Source organism: Coloeus monedula, assembly GCF_965178545.1.
Source record: "Coloeus monedula genome assembly, chromosome: 6".
NCBI classification, from domain to species: Eukaryota; Metazoa; Chordata; class Aves; order Passeriformes; family Corvidae; genus Coloeus; species Coloeus monedula.
This window is the reverse complement of record NC_138786.1, coordinates 32,693,828-32,710,126: the sequence shown is the minus strand read 5'-3', so window position 1 is coordinate 32,710,126 and position 16,299 is coordinate 32,693,828. Positions and strand designations below refer to the sequence as shown.

General features: G+C 38.8%; 2 protein-coding genes across 2 annotated transcripts; one reads left to right on the top strand and one right to left on the bottom strand.

Annotated features, from left to right (window-relative positions):
• Positions 1 to 4,629: 4,629 nt before the first annotated feature.
• Positions 4,630 to 6,216, top strand: CHRM5 (cholinergic receptor muscarinic 5; the record flags this gene model as incomplete). Its single annotated transcript, XM_082283183.1, has 1 exon — positions 4,630 to 6,216. The coding sequence occupies one exon, from the start codon at positions 4,630 to 4,632 to the stop codon at positions 6,214 to 6,216; it is 1,587 nt and encodes a 528-aa protein (XP_082139309.1).
• A 7,054-nt stretch (positions 6,217 to 13,270) lies between these two features.
• LOC309574036 (fibrinogen-like protein 1-like protein) lies at positions 13,271 to 15,553 on the bottom strand (the record flags this gene model as incomplete). The annotated part of the gene is made up of 2 exons (XM_082283358.1): positions 13,271 to 13,971; positions 15,406 to 15,553. 2 exons carry the CDS (start codon positions 15,551 to 15,553, stop codon positions 13,271 to 13,273), a joined length of 849 nt encoding a protein of 282 aa, XP_082139484.1.
• Positions 15,554 to 16,299: the final 746 nt, after the last annotated feature.

Here is a 16,299-nt window from a genome sequence, read left to right as displayed (position 1 = left end):
TGGATTATGTTCAGATGCTGTCAACCAGCACCTCCAGCACCTTTTTCACTAGGCAGCTTTCCAGCCACTCTTGCCTCTACCTGTAGAGCTGCATGGGATTGTTGTGACCCAAGTGCAGGACCTTTGCTTTCTGTAGCAAATGAGGGAAAAAGCAACTGACAAGGTGTTACACAGATGCCTGCGCTACATGAGCCTTGTGAGTTGACTCCACAGCCTCTTGAGAAGTGTCCCTCTCTCAGGACACAGAGCAGAGACACAGGAACAGCTTTGTGCCATAGTGCTAGGCTGGTTTGTCCTACTCTTCTTAAACTAAGCAGCCACTCATTCTATTTTGTTCTTGAGAAAGGTCCCCAGTTTCCTAACACTAGGTAGCCCTATCCTTCTTGAGCACACAGGCTGTCATTTGACAACATATTAAAACATTGATCTGGTTTTGAGGGGTTTTTAAACCCAGTAGTGCTTCCAGCAAAATGTGACCAAAACTCCCATTTTGTGAAATCATGGGCTGTACTGTAGCTGCACAACTACCTGTGTTGTGGGCTGCTGAGCTCCGGGGCAGAGTGTGCAGCAAACCAGTAAATTAGTTAGCACGCAACCAAATAAATAATGTGACAGGGACCACCATTGGCAAGCATGTTGCAAAGATATCCAAGCAATTCTCATGCAGCCACCACAGGTCTGACAGACCCAGAATGAGGTAGAGCTAATAAAACCTGGTGAACCCAAGCTGTGCCTGCATCTGTGGTGCAATTAATCTGTGACACAAGCAATCTGCCTGCAGATAACTGTAAGCTGACTTTATGTACAAATTTAACAACTCACATAATTAATACTTAGGGATAGATTGAAAAAAATATCATTACTACTTGGAAACACATAAAAAATACCGTTACAGCTCACAAGCGTGAACATTGTGCATTAATAATTATGAGACATAGCAAAGTCATGATACTGTACATATGCATTTTGATTTTATAATTCAATTTTGATCTCCCTATTATTATCGTCTCTTATGATAGACAATTAACATAAATTATGTTACCATAGCACACAGAAGTCCCACTCACATGCTCTATTGCCTTGAGTGATACACAAACAGATGACAAAAGGTAACACCACAAACTGTTAACACAGACCTATGAAACAAAAGATGTTAGAGTATGAAGAGATGACGAGAATGGTCAACATGCCAAGAAGAGATCTTTGCATACTAGTAGGTCAGCTATTGTCAGCTTTATAGACATCACAGTAAAACAGCCCATTAGGGAGGGAAAGCTTTGCATTATGATAAAAACAGTGCTTTTTATTAAGAAATTATTAATAAATTTATTAAGGAATTATGTAGTTTCCATAACATATTATCAGTATTTCTCCAACCCATGTCAGTTTAAACCAAGAACAACTGTGTCACAACAACAACAATTTCTGCTTCTCCTGTTGCTCTGAAGTCTGCAATCCACATGGAGTAGTTTGAGTAGTCTTTCTTCCCAATTCCTAATGTTAAGGGGTATCAGTGACCTAAGAGGGGGACACACTTGCTATCTATGGCAAAGACAAAGCATTACGGGCCACAGCATCTATACAATTTCCAGTCTTCCGTCTTCTGAGATGAGTGCCATCTTCTGGCAAAATAAAGGCAGAAAGTTGAAACAATCTATAATTGTTCTACATGGCTGCTCAAACCCAGGTGTTAGGCAAAGGTGGTTTGTAAAGATTCATTCATGTGCCTGATATTCATAGCTGGTGCCTCTTTAAGACCATCTGTATCCTTAGCTGATATCTTGCAAAAGTCCAAGGTCAGCTGCTCTGCTGGTAAGACCTACTGAAGAAAGCTAGAAATGAGGGCCTCCCTCATCTTTTCCTTGGGAACTGCTTTTAAGCTGAGATTGTACCGCTGGCCCTTGCCTGTGCTACATCGCAGCCAGGCAGCAGCTACATCTACACCTGGCCTTCTATCTCCTCAATCCTGACTCAGATCCTGACTCAGACGTGCTGGCTGGGCTTCCTGGCTTGGTCTCGGACCTGCCTCATCACTACAGACTTGCTGTTCAATCACTGGACTATCACTGTCTCTGGCCTTCTCATGAACCAAACGTGCTTCTCCACATCCTGCTGCTTCTTGGTCAGGTCTCAGCTCCCGCCTGCCTTGGCACTGTTCTCACCTTCCCTTGCAGAGCAAACAGCCCTAACTGTCTTCTGACACTGCCACACTAAACCTGCCACCACACCCTGTGCTTGAAAATTTAGTCACATGGAGCTTTTAATGTGCAGAACAACTTTGCTGACTATTCATGGCAAAAAAAAGCATAAGCCACATGAGGTAGCAGAACCACAGATTCCTCTCTCATGGCTCAGCTGCCTGCCACAGCCATGCAGCTGCTCCACACACCTTTGTTTCACACGAGATGAATTCCTACCCTTCAAGTTTTTGTAAAGATTTGTGAAGCCAGTGCACCAGCCATCAAGACAGCTATGACTTGGGGGAGGTCTTTGCAGAATGCAGAACCAGGATGAAATGTCATTCTTTGCATTGGACTAACTAGAACTGCTATGGCACTTCAGCTGTTCCTCGCTGCTAGTCTGGCTCTGGAGGTTGGAGAGAGAGCCAAGTGTACAGATAGTCAGCATGCGTGTACTATGATTATTGCTAGTCTGCAAGATCTATACATGAACTAGAATCCTGTTGAATTAGGCTCAGTATCTGCTGTGTATAAGCAGAGTACAGATGCACAAATATTTAAATATAAAATGGGAGATGACAGACACACACAGATGGAGGAGAACCATATTGAGAAGTATGATAGGCAGAAGTCTCAGTACATCAGGAAACTTACCATTATCCAGTTTCATCACATCAAGAGATCACCATTAATCAGGGTTTGAAGTAGAAACGTGATACACTTCTGTGGATATTTAGGAGACCTGGGAAAAAAGTGAAGGAAACAATAAAAACAAATAAGGATCATAGAATTGTAGAATCATCAAGGTTGGAACCTGTAAAATCATCAAGTCCAACCATCAACACAGAACTACCACTGTAACCCCTAAACCAGACACCTCTTAAACACCTCCAGTGCTGGTGACCTCCCTGGACAAAGAGGACAATGAAAGGAGGTTACATACTTTTCTGAAAGTTCAACTAGTGGCTATAAAAAATTGTATTCAGCTGGTGAGAGACAGGACACAAGTACTTGGTACAAAAGACAGATGTGGGAAAGAGATAGGCTATAAAAGCTTGCAGTTAATGAAAGACACTTGCCAAGACCAAAGAAAACAATGTTCTGAGAGTTAGGATGAAAGATGAAAACAGAGGAGTGGTGTGGATGGATAGAGAGGACCATATAATAGAGATCTGATGCAGAGAGAATCTTAAAGACTTAGAAATGGACTTTAATAGGTAATTCATGTGATAATTTTAGCTGAACCTATGTCTGCTTTGAAAAAAGAGATCATACCAGTTTTACACTGGCTATATGCCCAATAGAAAAATCTGTTAATAATTTCTTTCATTTCTGGCTTTAAAAACTGAGTACTATTTGGCTATTTCAAAATTACACAGTTTTGCAAGACTAGGCATCGAATAACTGATTAGCGTCACCTAATGTGATGGAATTACTCAAAACCCAGCAGGTGTCTTTGAAAGAAAGTTTGCCTAATACAGGTACAATTCGCTGGCACAAGAAACAGCAGTGAGGAATGTAGAAAGCAATGGATGTCAGCATGTATGCATTAATAGAGTGGTCCTGTTTTCACCTTTTGCTGTTTATGCAAGAATTAAATCGGTATTTAAAATTGGTTATTAAATTTGCATTTTTTACCACTGTGGTTATCTTCTGCTTCTTTCTCTTCAGTTTACTCCTCTGTATCCTCAATCCTACCATCCATTCATCCAAACTACCCAGACTGTACTTCCACACCTGACCCCATCAGTCTCCTCTGTTCCTAAGATCTCTGAATAGAGAAGAGTCTTTCCTGCCTAACTTATTTTTCAACGAACATCTTCTTGGCCCCACCTGCTTCATTTGCTCAAAGATTCCCCCTCAGTTGCCTCAAACACTTCTAACACCAAATTGTTTCTTGTCACCATGCCAGTGTGGCTCCTGACTCCCCATGCATCCCCAGTTTTCTCTTACTCTCTTTCTGGTTTTGGTGACTTTTACAAATTTTTCGAAGATAATTGCTGAAACCTTGACATGCCTTTTAAATACTACTGTAGGAAACAACACAGTGACTCACTGTCTTATTGCACTGCAAAACTTTAAATGTCTGTCTTTGAGAATATGTTGAGTGTTCCTAAGGTATTCAAAATGTAAGAGCTACTGTGGTTGATTGTCTTATGAAATAATAGTTAGATTGCATTTTGAAATGTCCTAGGATGTACATTTGTATGTTTTAGTTATGTTCACAATGGTAGAAATAACAATCAAAATGTAAAAAGAGAACACAAATAATGTGATAGGTTGTTTTACAGGTGTTTTCATGGTAACTAATGGAAGTCTGTGCTATTTAATGAGTTACTTAAATTTTCTGATTTTTTTCCTTATAGCTATCTCCAAAAGGATGCTTCTGAGCACAGAAAGCAGTATGCAACAGTGCTAAAGTCCCAATGACAATACACCGAGGACAAGAATGGAAGTCAATTTATTGAGCAATTCTACTGTTGTAAACAGTTCATCCATCAACCATAAGCAGTTAGAAGGGCATAGCCTCTGGGAAGTCATTACTATTGCCACTGTAACTGCAATTGTAAGCTTAATAACCATAGTGGGAAATATTCTTGTAATGATATCCTTTAAGGTCAACAGTCAGCTCAAAACTGTCAACAATTATTACTTGCTCAGCCTTGCCTGTGCAGATCTCATCATTGGGATATTTTCTATGAACCTTTATACATCCTATATACTCATAGGCCATTGGACTCTTGGAAGCCTTGCCTGTGACCTGTGGCTAGCACTGGACTATGTAGCTAGCAATGCCTCAGTTATGAACCTCCTAGTCATCAGTTTTGACAGATATTTTTCCATCACAAGGCCTTTAACTTACAGGGCCAAACGCACACCCAAAAGAGCTGGCATCATGATTGGTATGGCTTGGCTAATTTCCTTCATGTTGTGGGCACCCGTAATCTTGTGCTGGCAGTATTTTGTGGGTGAACGAACGGTACCACCTGAAGAGTGCCAGATACAGTTTCTATATGAACCCATTATCACCTTTGGTACTGCAATTGCTGCTTTTTACATTCCAGTGTCTGTGATGACCATTCTGTACTGCCGCATTTATAAAGAGACAGAAAAACGCACCAAGGACCTCGCTGAACTGCAGGGCTCAGAGTCTGTGGCAGAGTTTGAGACAATAAAGCCTCAGAAAACTCTCCTGAAGTCTTGCTTCAGTTGCAAGCAACAAAACTTAGTCAAAAGAGAGAGGTGTCAGGCTTCCTGGTCTTCATCTAGTCGAAGTACATCAGCTACAGTGAAGGCCTCTCAGGCAGCAAGTACTTGTATGGACTGGGCTAAGGCTGACCAGTTAACCACCTGCAGCAGCTACGCATCGTCAGAAGACGAGGATAAACTTGCCACTGACTCGGTTTTCCAAGTAACTTACAAAAGCCCATCTAAAAGTAAGGCAGAAGAGTATAATGAGACTACAGATGTCGTTGTCAAAGACCAACCTGAAGAAAATGATTTTGAGAACCAGAAATACTTTTTGTCACCTGCCAAAGAACATGTACAGAAAAATAAAAAATGTGTGGCCTACAAATTCCGTTTGGTGGTTAAGGCTGATGGCACCCAGGAAGCCAACAATGGTTGCCGAAAAGTAAAAATAAGTCCTTGTTCTGCTGCTCTGTCAAAGGACCCTTCCATCAAAAGCATGGATCCAAATATAAATAACCAAATCACCAAAAGGAAACGGATGGTTCTTATAAAGGAGCGCAAAGCGGCACAGACTTTAAGTGCCATTCTTTTGGCTTTTATCATCACATGGACTCCCTATAATATCATGGTCTTGATCTCCACATTTTGCTCTGACTGCATTCCCGTGACACTATGGCACCTTGGATATTGGCTATGCTATGTGAACAGCACTGTTAACCCCATTTGTTACGCCCTCTGTAATAAAACTTTCAGGAAGACTTTTAAGATGCTGCTTTTCTGCCAGTGGAAAAAGAAAAAAGTGGAAGAGAAACTATACTGGCAGGGCAATACAAGACTGCCATAATTGTTCTTGTATAAGGAATAAGGGGAAATACAGATATTGATGTAACCTAGCAAATTCTGTCTTTTCAAAGCTGTTGCTGTTGTGTCTAGTGGTTAAAAAAAGATGCTGAAAAGTTAAATTTTGCATGAAAGTAGTGTGCTTGGGATAAAAAGTCAGTGGCTGCTATGAGCAACACAGGTTGTTTTTGACTATGCAGTAGAATTGCATTACAGTTACTGTGTTTGGTGTCTTATGTCCTTTCTTTCAGCCTAAGAATAGGTAGAGTAAATTATAAACTACTAGAAATTAGACTGGGATGGTCATCCAGTCATCAGGTTAGGTCATCCAGTCTGTCTCCCTGTAGAGCAGAACTGTTTCTTCCTATAGTTCTTTGCTAGTGTATTGTTTATTTAGTTTTCAATGTACCAAGCAATGCAGCCTGTGCTACTTCTGTTTTGAGACTTTACCATTGGCTGTTGAGATCAAACAAGGACTATCCAAAGGGTAAATGCTGTCATCCCCAATACTAAAAGGTTAGGGAGATTCATAATACTCCAAATGAATGCACACATTATGGCAGATTATAATACTGAGAAAATTTCCACTTTAAGGATGACTCTCGTACAGACATAGGAAGGGCTCGTAGTGGAAGAAATAGATAATGTATTTTGTACATGAAGAAGCAAGTCCCAATCTCAGTTCCATCATGCAAGTCACAGTCATTTGTAAAAATGGTGATGGATAGAAGATGGGTCTGAATTTCTCCAGTTCCCAGTACCTCTGAAGGAAATTTAAAAATTTTATTCAGCAGTGACAATTGTACAAATCAGAACTGACTGTAAAGCATAATGGACAGTCTATAACACAAGGAAAGTATTTTTTGAGATCTCTTTTGTTGTGCTACACCTTGCTCCAAAAGTTTCCATTACATTTACCCATATATAAACAGTGAGAGAACTGGCATCCTTTAAAGAGGAAAGATTTTTTAAGCAACTTTTTCAAGTTTCTATAAAGCTATTAAGAACATTTTGTATTCTTTGTCTTTAAATAGCTTTACAAATACTAGTCAACATCAGGTGCTTGGAAACATGAGTTATCTTCAGGCACTCTCTTTTGGTCCAGAAAAACCACATCTGCTACAAATGGGGCTGGAGTCAACCCCTCTGGTGGCTGTGGCTTCTGGGACTGGGTTGTAGTGGCCTAGTTACAAGCTGAGACTGACCGCTAGCTGAGATTTGAGGGGGCTTTTGGTGCCAGAGCTGAACTGCCTGTGCCGGCCTGGTGTCTGTGTTAGGTTGGCAGGAGTCCTGCAGCACTGACCGAGTGGGTGGGTAAGCAAGGGGCTGCCTTCAGCAGAAGGCCTTTGGAACGGACCTGGTGACCTGGCTCCTTGTGCTGGGAACAAACAAGAAGCCTCAGAAAAGGTCATGAGAAAAAGTTAATGGCAATGGGAGTCATGAGGCGTGGAAGTCCTAAAGAAATCAAATTGTTATGAAGAAAGGAGAAAGATCTTCATGTACACAAAGTTCAAATTCAGTTCTAGCCTTTCTATCAAAATTATGAGTGAGATACTCTGAAATATTATTTTGGGACAATCTTCATATTATATCTACTATACACTTTAGTGGGACATTGCAGTGGTGACATTACCCAGTTGCACATTTCAGAGATTGAATAAGTCATCATGAATGTACCATTGCTCTCAGTGAAATTGTATAATTTATTAAATTATCATGCCATCAGAATGTTTCCCTACAGATAGATAAATCCTCCATGTCAACAATCACAGTACAACTAATTAACATTTTTTTAGCCCCAGTGTCCAGAGGGGAAAATTTTGTCAGTGAAAGATTAGCAGTGTACTAATGTAAAAATATGTTCTCTAACTTCACATGACTGATTTTCTAATGCACCATACTGTGCCTATTATTTTTTTTGTGCATTAGCATATGATTACTTATGAAAGGAAAGCAGAGGTCTTTACAAAAACTCTTTCATCAGTTTTGCTCTGTCACTATCCAGAGCTTTTCCTGCATACAGTAACTATGTACAAATTGGTTATTAGAGTGAGTTTATTTTATATTACATTAGATCAGACATTCAGTAAACTATGTTTGATTTTTAGTAAATGAATATGTCTCTCTGGGGGCACAAGCTGTACTTAAAGGCAAAATTTATGAGGTAGTAACAGTTCCTGCTAGCTACACTGTTATTGCTGAAGTGAAGCATTGGCTCCTATTGAAATTAAATGGGGTATTTTTTGTTGGTTTTGGTGTCTGTTGATCAAGAATGTTCTGTAAATGTTTATGGACTCTCTGCTCAGTAAATGTACTAGAATACACAGTGATGGATGCAATAATGTTGGTTCAATGTAGTAGTGAAATATGTGCTCAAATTATGCTGCTAGCACCTACCATGTGAGAGATTACATGGCCACAGATAAGTACATTGTAAATACCAAGAATTATATAAAGAGGTGTGTGTTGCTTTATTGTTATGTAGGATGTTTATTCTTAAAAATAATCAAAACCACAAAAAGACAAATGTGGTCCTCATCAGAGTATCAGTTAGTACTTGATTATATTTTGTACCTTTAAAAGGTGTTGTGGGACTTCTGCAGTGTAGGAAAATCTTGTTACCTGTATTTCTGTCCTTTTAATGAAATTTTTACTGATCTGTAATTAATTATCATAATGGACTAACGAAATGTTTTTTGTAAAATTACATTTTAGTTATACATCATTTTGTACACATACATATATGTATATGTATGTATTATCAATATAGATGCATAAATACACATCCCTAACTAAGTTTTCCAGAGACCCAGCACCTTTTATATTTTCAAGTATTGAATTTTCCCATAAACTGGGGGTATGATTTTTGTCTCTCCCTTTTCTTAAATGCCAGCCTCCCTACATATTCCAGATTCCCATAATTGATCAACTAACATCAACTTTTTGCAAATATAATTTATGTTTGTAGATAAATACTTGGAAGAGTTCCCAGAATTTTTAAGCAGATGTAGAACACCTGGATACAGTTGTGCGCTTTCTGTGACTACTCAGAGTGAAGAGCTTTGCAAAGGACAGCTCCTGTAATGCTCCTGCAGCTGCTGGGCAGTCAGCGGCTTCTCCTTTTTGAGACACAGGTTAACCTTAACTCTAAAAAAGGATACTGTGTCTTTTCACTTGAGTACTTGGGTTTACCCCTAGCAAGTCAGTAAGAGGCCACTCTGTTTCTTATGTGGTCGCCCCAAATCTCCGCTGCTGCCTTTTGAACCCTGTCAGAAATGTTCTGCCACATATATCTGACAGTTGAGAGTCAGAAAACCCTAAACTTTAACCATTTAAATAAGCTTCTGGTTTATGATTTTATTAATAGTGATCCTATATCTATAAGTAGTTAAAACAATTAAAAATTGATAACATCACGTTGTAAAACAGGATAATCTATGACTATTAGTGATTTCAGAAAGGGATGATGTTACAATTGTTTTTCCATTTTGGTAAATGTATTTTTTCGGGGTTAAGGAACTTTGGTCTTTGTTACACTCAGTAAAAGTGCTGCCTTTTACTCAGTATTTTTGCCATTAGTCAATAAATGTCACTAATTTCTTCATGTATCTGCTGATATACCAAAGTCAGTCCTCTTCAAATAAACCAAACATTTCAAATCCTTCAGAAGTTTTCTTCTCAACAGGTCCTTCTCCAGACCCTGCTTGCTGATGGCTTCTGTTTCATAGACCTCTTAAATTCGGGTGTTTTTACTGAATTCCTGGATTACAATGCCAAAATAGAAGCTGAAGTATCTTTTAATCCTTACATGGAGCAGCAACCTAGACATAGTGGAGGTCAGATAGTTGTTCTTTAGTGTGTGCTGTCCATAAGGCCTCATTTAGTGTGCAATGCAGGGGGTAGCTATCGGAGGAAGAGTGGAGAGAGGGTACAATGGAGGATTCCAGCTGTGGAACATGACTGGATTCAGCTTTGTAGCCCCCCACTCAGCCTGTGGCCTGATGCCTTCTGAAATGCAAAAGACATGAGAGTGACTAAAGGACTGTTTGTTAGTTCTAGTAGGAAAAAATGAGGCCATGCACCTAACGTTGTTAATTTTTTGATGCACAGTATTGCATCAATAAACTAACAACATTAGTCAGCTAGTCCCTAAAACCACTTTATCATACTTTGAAATCTATGGTTAGTACATGAAAAATAAGGTTACCCGGGAGTCAGGGAAATCAGAAACAAAAGCAAGCACTTTCTCATATCAAAATTGAATTATTTTTAAAGATAAAAAATAAATTCCAAGTTGATTAATGTGGCATTGTATGTGAGAGTGTGCTTAAGTTTTCTGCAGTTGAGAAAACAGTATAAGGAGAAATGCAAAGTAGCAGAGGTAAAGAAAACTATTTTACTGGTGGTGTTAGGAGATTGCGTGGTTGAAGTGGAACATGCCTCCCATTCACAGGTGCTTAGAGCTGAAACCTCTTGCTCTAGACCTCATCATACTTACTCATTTTGAAAGGGTATTTATTTGACCAAATAAATTTGTTTCACAGCTACTCATGGGAAGACCCTTCTTTCCTATACTGCAGGAGGCAGTAAAATTAGGAAAGGCTAAGAGAGAGAGCATAGGAGAAATGTGATTGGCAAAAGAAAATAGGAGTGGGTAGAATAGAAACCCCCTATGTTTCAGTCTGTGATTTCACTGATTCAGTGTTGAAGGCCAGATGCCTTCAACATTTTTCTGGGTATCTGGTCATCAGGGTTCAGCAGTGGAAGAAAAAAATCTGTTCAGTTAAGATAGTCTTTTACCAAGGAATTATGAAGTAAAATTTAGCCTACTTGCAAAGGTTCCATGCTGGTGGATGTTTTAGAAAATTCTTGCTTATTTTCATCCAGTACTTAGTACCAAATCCAGTCCCAATACTCATTTCCATCCATACTTTGTTTAGAAGTGTGGAATGTAGCTCAGTCCCTGAGTTTGATTAAATGTCTCAGTTTTTTGCTAGTAGGCTTCTTGTTACGAGTTTTTATTACATTTTAATCTAATTTTTATTCTGGAATTCAGTGCATAGGTTTGTAGGGCTCCAGTTAGTACTAGAGTCCCTCTAACACTGGGCAGCTGGATTTGGACTGCTGGTGCCCAAGTTATTCATACAGCTTATTTGCAGAGTCCTTTCCTCCAAAACCCTCTAAAAAAGGTCAAGGGTGTGCTGCAGGGCAGGTTACCTGCCTTTGATCAGCAGTTGCAGCCTGTGAACTTTCCCTTCTTCACTTCTATGTCAAGGTTATTAAACTCACATTTTTGGAAGGTGTGTGAGAATCTGGCTATATGGCCAAGAATTCTTATAGAGCTGTGTGAGACTGGCAGCACTCAGGTGATTTTCTTGTATTCTCATTACAACTTTGGAGGCATCCTGATAGAATTATGCAGAACACACATTAAATTGGCTCAGTGATATAAACTCAGTTCAGGTACTTACCATTTCTTCCCTATTACACTTTTGTCTTTGAACACAAATTCAGGCAGAAAAAAATCAGATGCTGCAAAATTGGCATGTGTGCTATGTTGGCCTCACTCATGTCACATAGCTGCATCTCTTTCTGAAAATGCTGCAGTGCATCATGAAAAATAAAAATTGCTTCCCTGGCTTTTCTGCTTCCAAAATAGCTTCTCATCTTAAGCAATCATGATGGTTTTGGTCCTCTCAAAACACAATAGAATTTATTTTTGAAAAAATTTTCATTAAAATTATAAATATTTTCAATTAAAAAGCAGGAATTTGACAGTATCTGTTGGTTGAGTTTCTTTAACTGAAATATCTAAGAAAACATACATGATAATCTAATCATTATCCTGACATTTTGTAAAATGCAACAATAAAAACTCTTCATTCAGCTAATAAACTCTTCATTCTGTCATTCAGCTATTCCAATGATATAGAAATGTGTGAAGCAACTTAAATAGTGGTAAAAGAAAACAAGGTCTTCAACGTTATAAAAATTGAAATTCTTTTATTTATTTTTTTAAAACAGAAAAATTTATAATTGAATTTTATTTTATTTTATAATTAGAAAAAAGGCACTGTTCAAATGATGTCAAGGTTGAGTACTAAAACTATTGAAACTAGTAAATGTGAAATAAAGGCAACATTCTCTTCTTTTCTCAGAGTGGTATTAAAAAAAGAAAAAACTGAAGCACAGCATGGAACAGGGAGAAGTAACAGTCAAATAATAGTAAATAGAGTGGAGTAATCTTCATGGGGAAAATGGAGGAATAAATAAACAATTGCAATATCAATTTGATTTTTTTAAAAATGTGTTCACTGAGTTTCTTGGGGGAAAAATTCAGAGGGGTTGTAAGCTTTGGATTAGTGGCTTTAAATGGGACACCTGACAATCCCATTAGTGCTGAATGCTCTAAAATGAAGGAAGACAAGAAAAGCCTGTGCTGAATACTTCATTGTATATGGGATCATGAGAGAAGAGTCACTGGAAGGGGAAAGAAGCCATGGGAGATGAGGTTAATTCCAATTTTTCATATTAAAATACCATTCACTAAAGTTAGAAAGAAATGGCCTGTTGGAGCCCTGTGGTACAAAATACTCTCCAGTATGTATTTTGTAAATGTAGGTATTTAACTGGAAATTTCTTCCCCGCATGATATATGAAGATGTGCAATTACAGATGTGCAATCAATCATTAATATTGACACCAGAGCAAAACCTTCTGAAATGCATTTTTATTTATGTATATATTGTACAAGACATCATATCCTGGATCTCATAACGGACTTGTTTTATGGCTAAAATACTATAAAACTAATTATTTTAATTTTCTGGTTATTTAAATCTTGTGGTAGAGGCCTCAATTTCTGACAGTTTTTCACTTGTGTGGTTGGCATATTTCTGTGACATGTTCCAGTCCTGGACAATATGCCATCCTAAAGCCCTTGCAGAGGCCCAATTTAAATTTTCAGTCATGGTTACTTAGGATGATTACTCAGTCAGTGAGTTCACTTCAGTCACTGGAGAAAGAGTCCATATTCCTATCAAATACACATGGCTTGTCTACAGTTCAACTCTCTGACAAGGACAGGCCTTTGTGGGGTATGACTGGTGGTGCTCAATGGGTTTGATCATCATCCATGCAAACTTGCATGGGCGTTGCTTGTTGCAGTCTTTTTGCCAGTATATCATGTTCCTGCGGTTTAGATTTGCTCCAGCACAGGCGTCGTACCACCAGCCTCCCCCAGGAATGCCATTGAGTTCCAGTTTAGCACAATTCATAAAGTAATTGTCGTTGTCTCTGTCCTTGGTGGTGAACTTCTGGTTGTCATGGAGATAAGCTTCTGTGTCCAGGGTCAGCGCATCGGTGGCGTTGCCTTTGTAAAGACCGACCCGGATTCGGTATTGAGATTCTTCACCCTCAATCAGGAATGGCTCATACTGTCCCCATTTGACTTCAGCGTTTAGGTTTACAAGTTTAACTCCAAGTATATATTGCACTGAGCTGCCGGTTAACTGATGCATGTATTCATTTCCTAACCAGTGGTTCTCATGAACAGAGCCAAATCCATATTTGTAGTCCTGCCAGGTCCTATCAAAGTCTACAGTACTGTTGGCTGTAATGTGCTGGATTACTGTCCAGCCACCATCCTGCATGTTACAAAAGACAACAATTGGTTCCTCTTTTGGTTGGATGATGTAAAGGCCATCTCTGGAATTTCCTTTGGAGCGCAGTAAAATCTCAAAACAATCCCTTGGATAGTCTGAGTAAAAAAAAAACACCAAAAAAAAATTAAAGTAAATTCTGTTCAAATAATAAATTTCAGAAATTGAACTTTGTCCTTTAGAGTGACTGAATGACTCCATTCTGACTGGAAGCTGACTTCATTGCAGCTGATGGGCACTTACTCAGCTAAAGGGGGAAGATTTCTGGGAGGAACATGCAGGAAATATTCAGAAATTTAAAAAATTTTTTGTTAACCCTGTCATACAACTGAAGTATGATTTTGCATTTATGACAGAAATATGGTTGAAAAGCCAAAAGCTATGTACAGATCGTTCCTTTTCCACCAGTGTTCTTCCAGTTTGAGAGCCCAGCAAGTTTGCAAGTCCCTGTGCCATCTGTAGGACAATTGAGTTCAACAGCTAAGACCTAGTCTTTTCCTCAATGAACAAATTAACTTCTCATGAACCAATTTATACTTCAGGCACCTCTAACAACCTTGTATTAAATTCTGAAATGTATGCCTTGTGTTCATTGATAAAAGGGGGATATTAAAGCATATTTCTTGTTCATATAAAGCTTATAAACATGAGGATTTTCTTAGAAGGAGTTCTTTTCACTCTAACTCCAGGCTAAATTTTATCATGGATTTGCAGGTAGATTACAGTTCTGTTCAGTGCTGGACACCAATATCAGGAAAATAGGTGACAGTGCTTTTCCATTTTATTGCTCATCCAGTAGACTCAGAGGGTAACAAAAATGGCATATAAATCTTGGGTTGACCCTCTCTATTGGGCTAAAATATTTGCTGGGTTTTTTACAATGTAACATGCTTATAAGGTAACTTCTTGCTATAGTATAATATCAAGCATCTCTGAGACTAGTGCACAATGCTTTGAATTTTACAATTGATTCGGAGGTTTCTTAAGAGCCAGACTTTAATTCATTTATATATACATTTACATATGTATGAACTTACAGAGAGAGAATTCCTTTTGTAGAGAAGGATGGTATTCATTGTTCTGTTACTCAGAAATATGTTTATGAATTGAAATCACTCGCTTCTCCATAGAGTTGAAAGGCATGTCCTTATGTCATTAAACTGTGGAATATTTGTAATTTCTATTTAATAAAAACTTGAAAATTTTATTATCTCTGTGAGAAAAATTCAGTGAAAACTACATTTTATTGGTAGACATAGCCTACCTGGCTCCAAACCGGATGCCAGGATTTTATAGGAGGATTATTTAAGTAATTTCTATGGTGATAGCCATAGACCCTTGCAGTTGCCCTTCTCAGTGAACGTTGTAGAACAGCTTCTACAGAAAGGTTCAGGACTTTGTGGCAGGACATGTTCATATTCCAAATTATTCTTCCAGGGCTAGCTTTCATATATGTTGGTTGAAAATGTTACAGCAAAGCAATAAAGCAAAACACAGAATGCTTCCAAATCCCTTGCAGTCTTCACGAGTACCTTTTTCATTGGCGTTACCCAGTCTCTCATAGTCTCTTTGCGGGAGAAGGTGGGCATTAGCCAGGACCATTTCCTCTTTGGTGCCCAGGGACACAGTGCATTGAGAGAGCAAGAACAGCATGAATCCTGCTGAGCTCCTCAATAGCATCTTCCTTCTGAGTCAGTCCTCCTGCAGCAATACAGAACTGTAACACAGACTGGAGATGAAAATCACAGTATTTATGGCTTTTAGTATGAAAGTCCTGAAGGAGAAAGGTTTTGAAATACTAAGCTTCAACCCAGTAAGCCTCTGTCAAAATTGGCTTCTCCCATCTTTGAAGGAGATCTCCCATCTCATTTCCCAATGTCTCACACCCCATTTCTGACAAGTCATTTCTCAGATGCAGAGCACTGTGCTGAGACACTTAGCTCTTAGAACATCTCTCGCTTGTCCCCTTGTGCCATGCCGGGCAATGAAACATAATGTTACTTGGAGTGTGGCAAAAAGCCAAGAGTAATGTAATGACAAAAGAAAAAGCACAACTCCTAGTTATCAGAGTAGAATTTTTCTTATTCCCTGAATCCAAACTGCAGTGAAATAGAGATACCAATGGTCGAAGGGACAGAAACAGTAACATCAGCTCTGCTGACTGTAACTCAAACAGTACTCAAAGATATGGCTTTCCTAGTGCTGGGAATGTTTCCATGCACTGGAGAACTCAATCTGAACTATGCTTTTTCTGTGAATTTCTATCTACAGATTTAAATAACAGGTCACAGGTTTAAATCAGATTTAAAAAAAAAGTTCAGTAAACAAAGCAAAAGAACTTTTCTGTAGCATCTTCAAAACCCACAAGGGTTCAATATATTGAATTGAAACAGCTTTGAGTCACATTTTATCCACCTTTTGGGGTA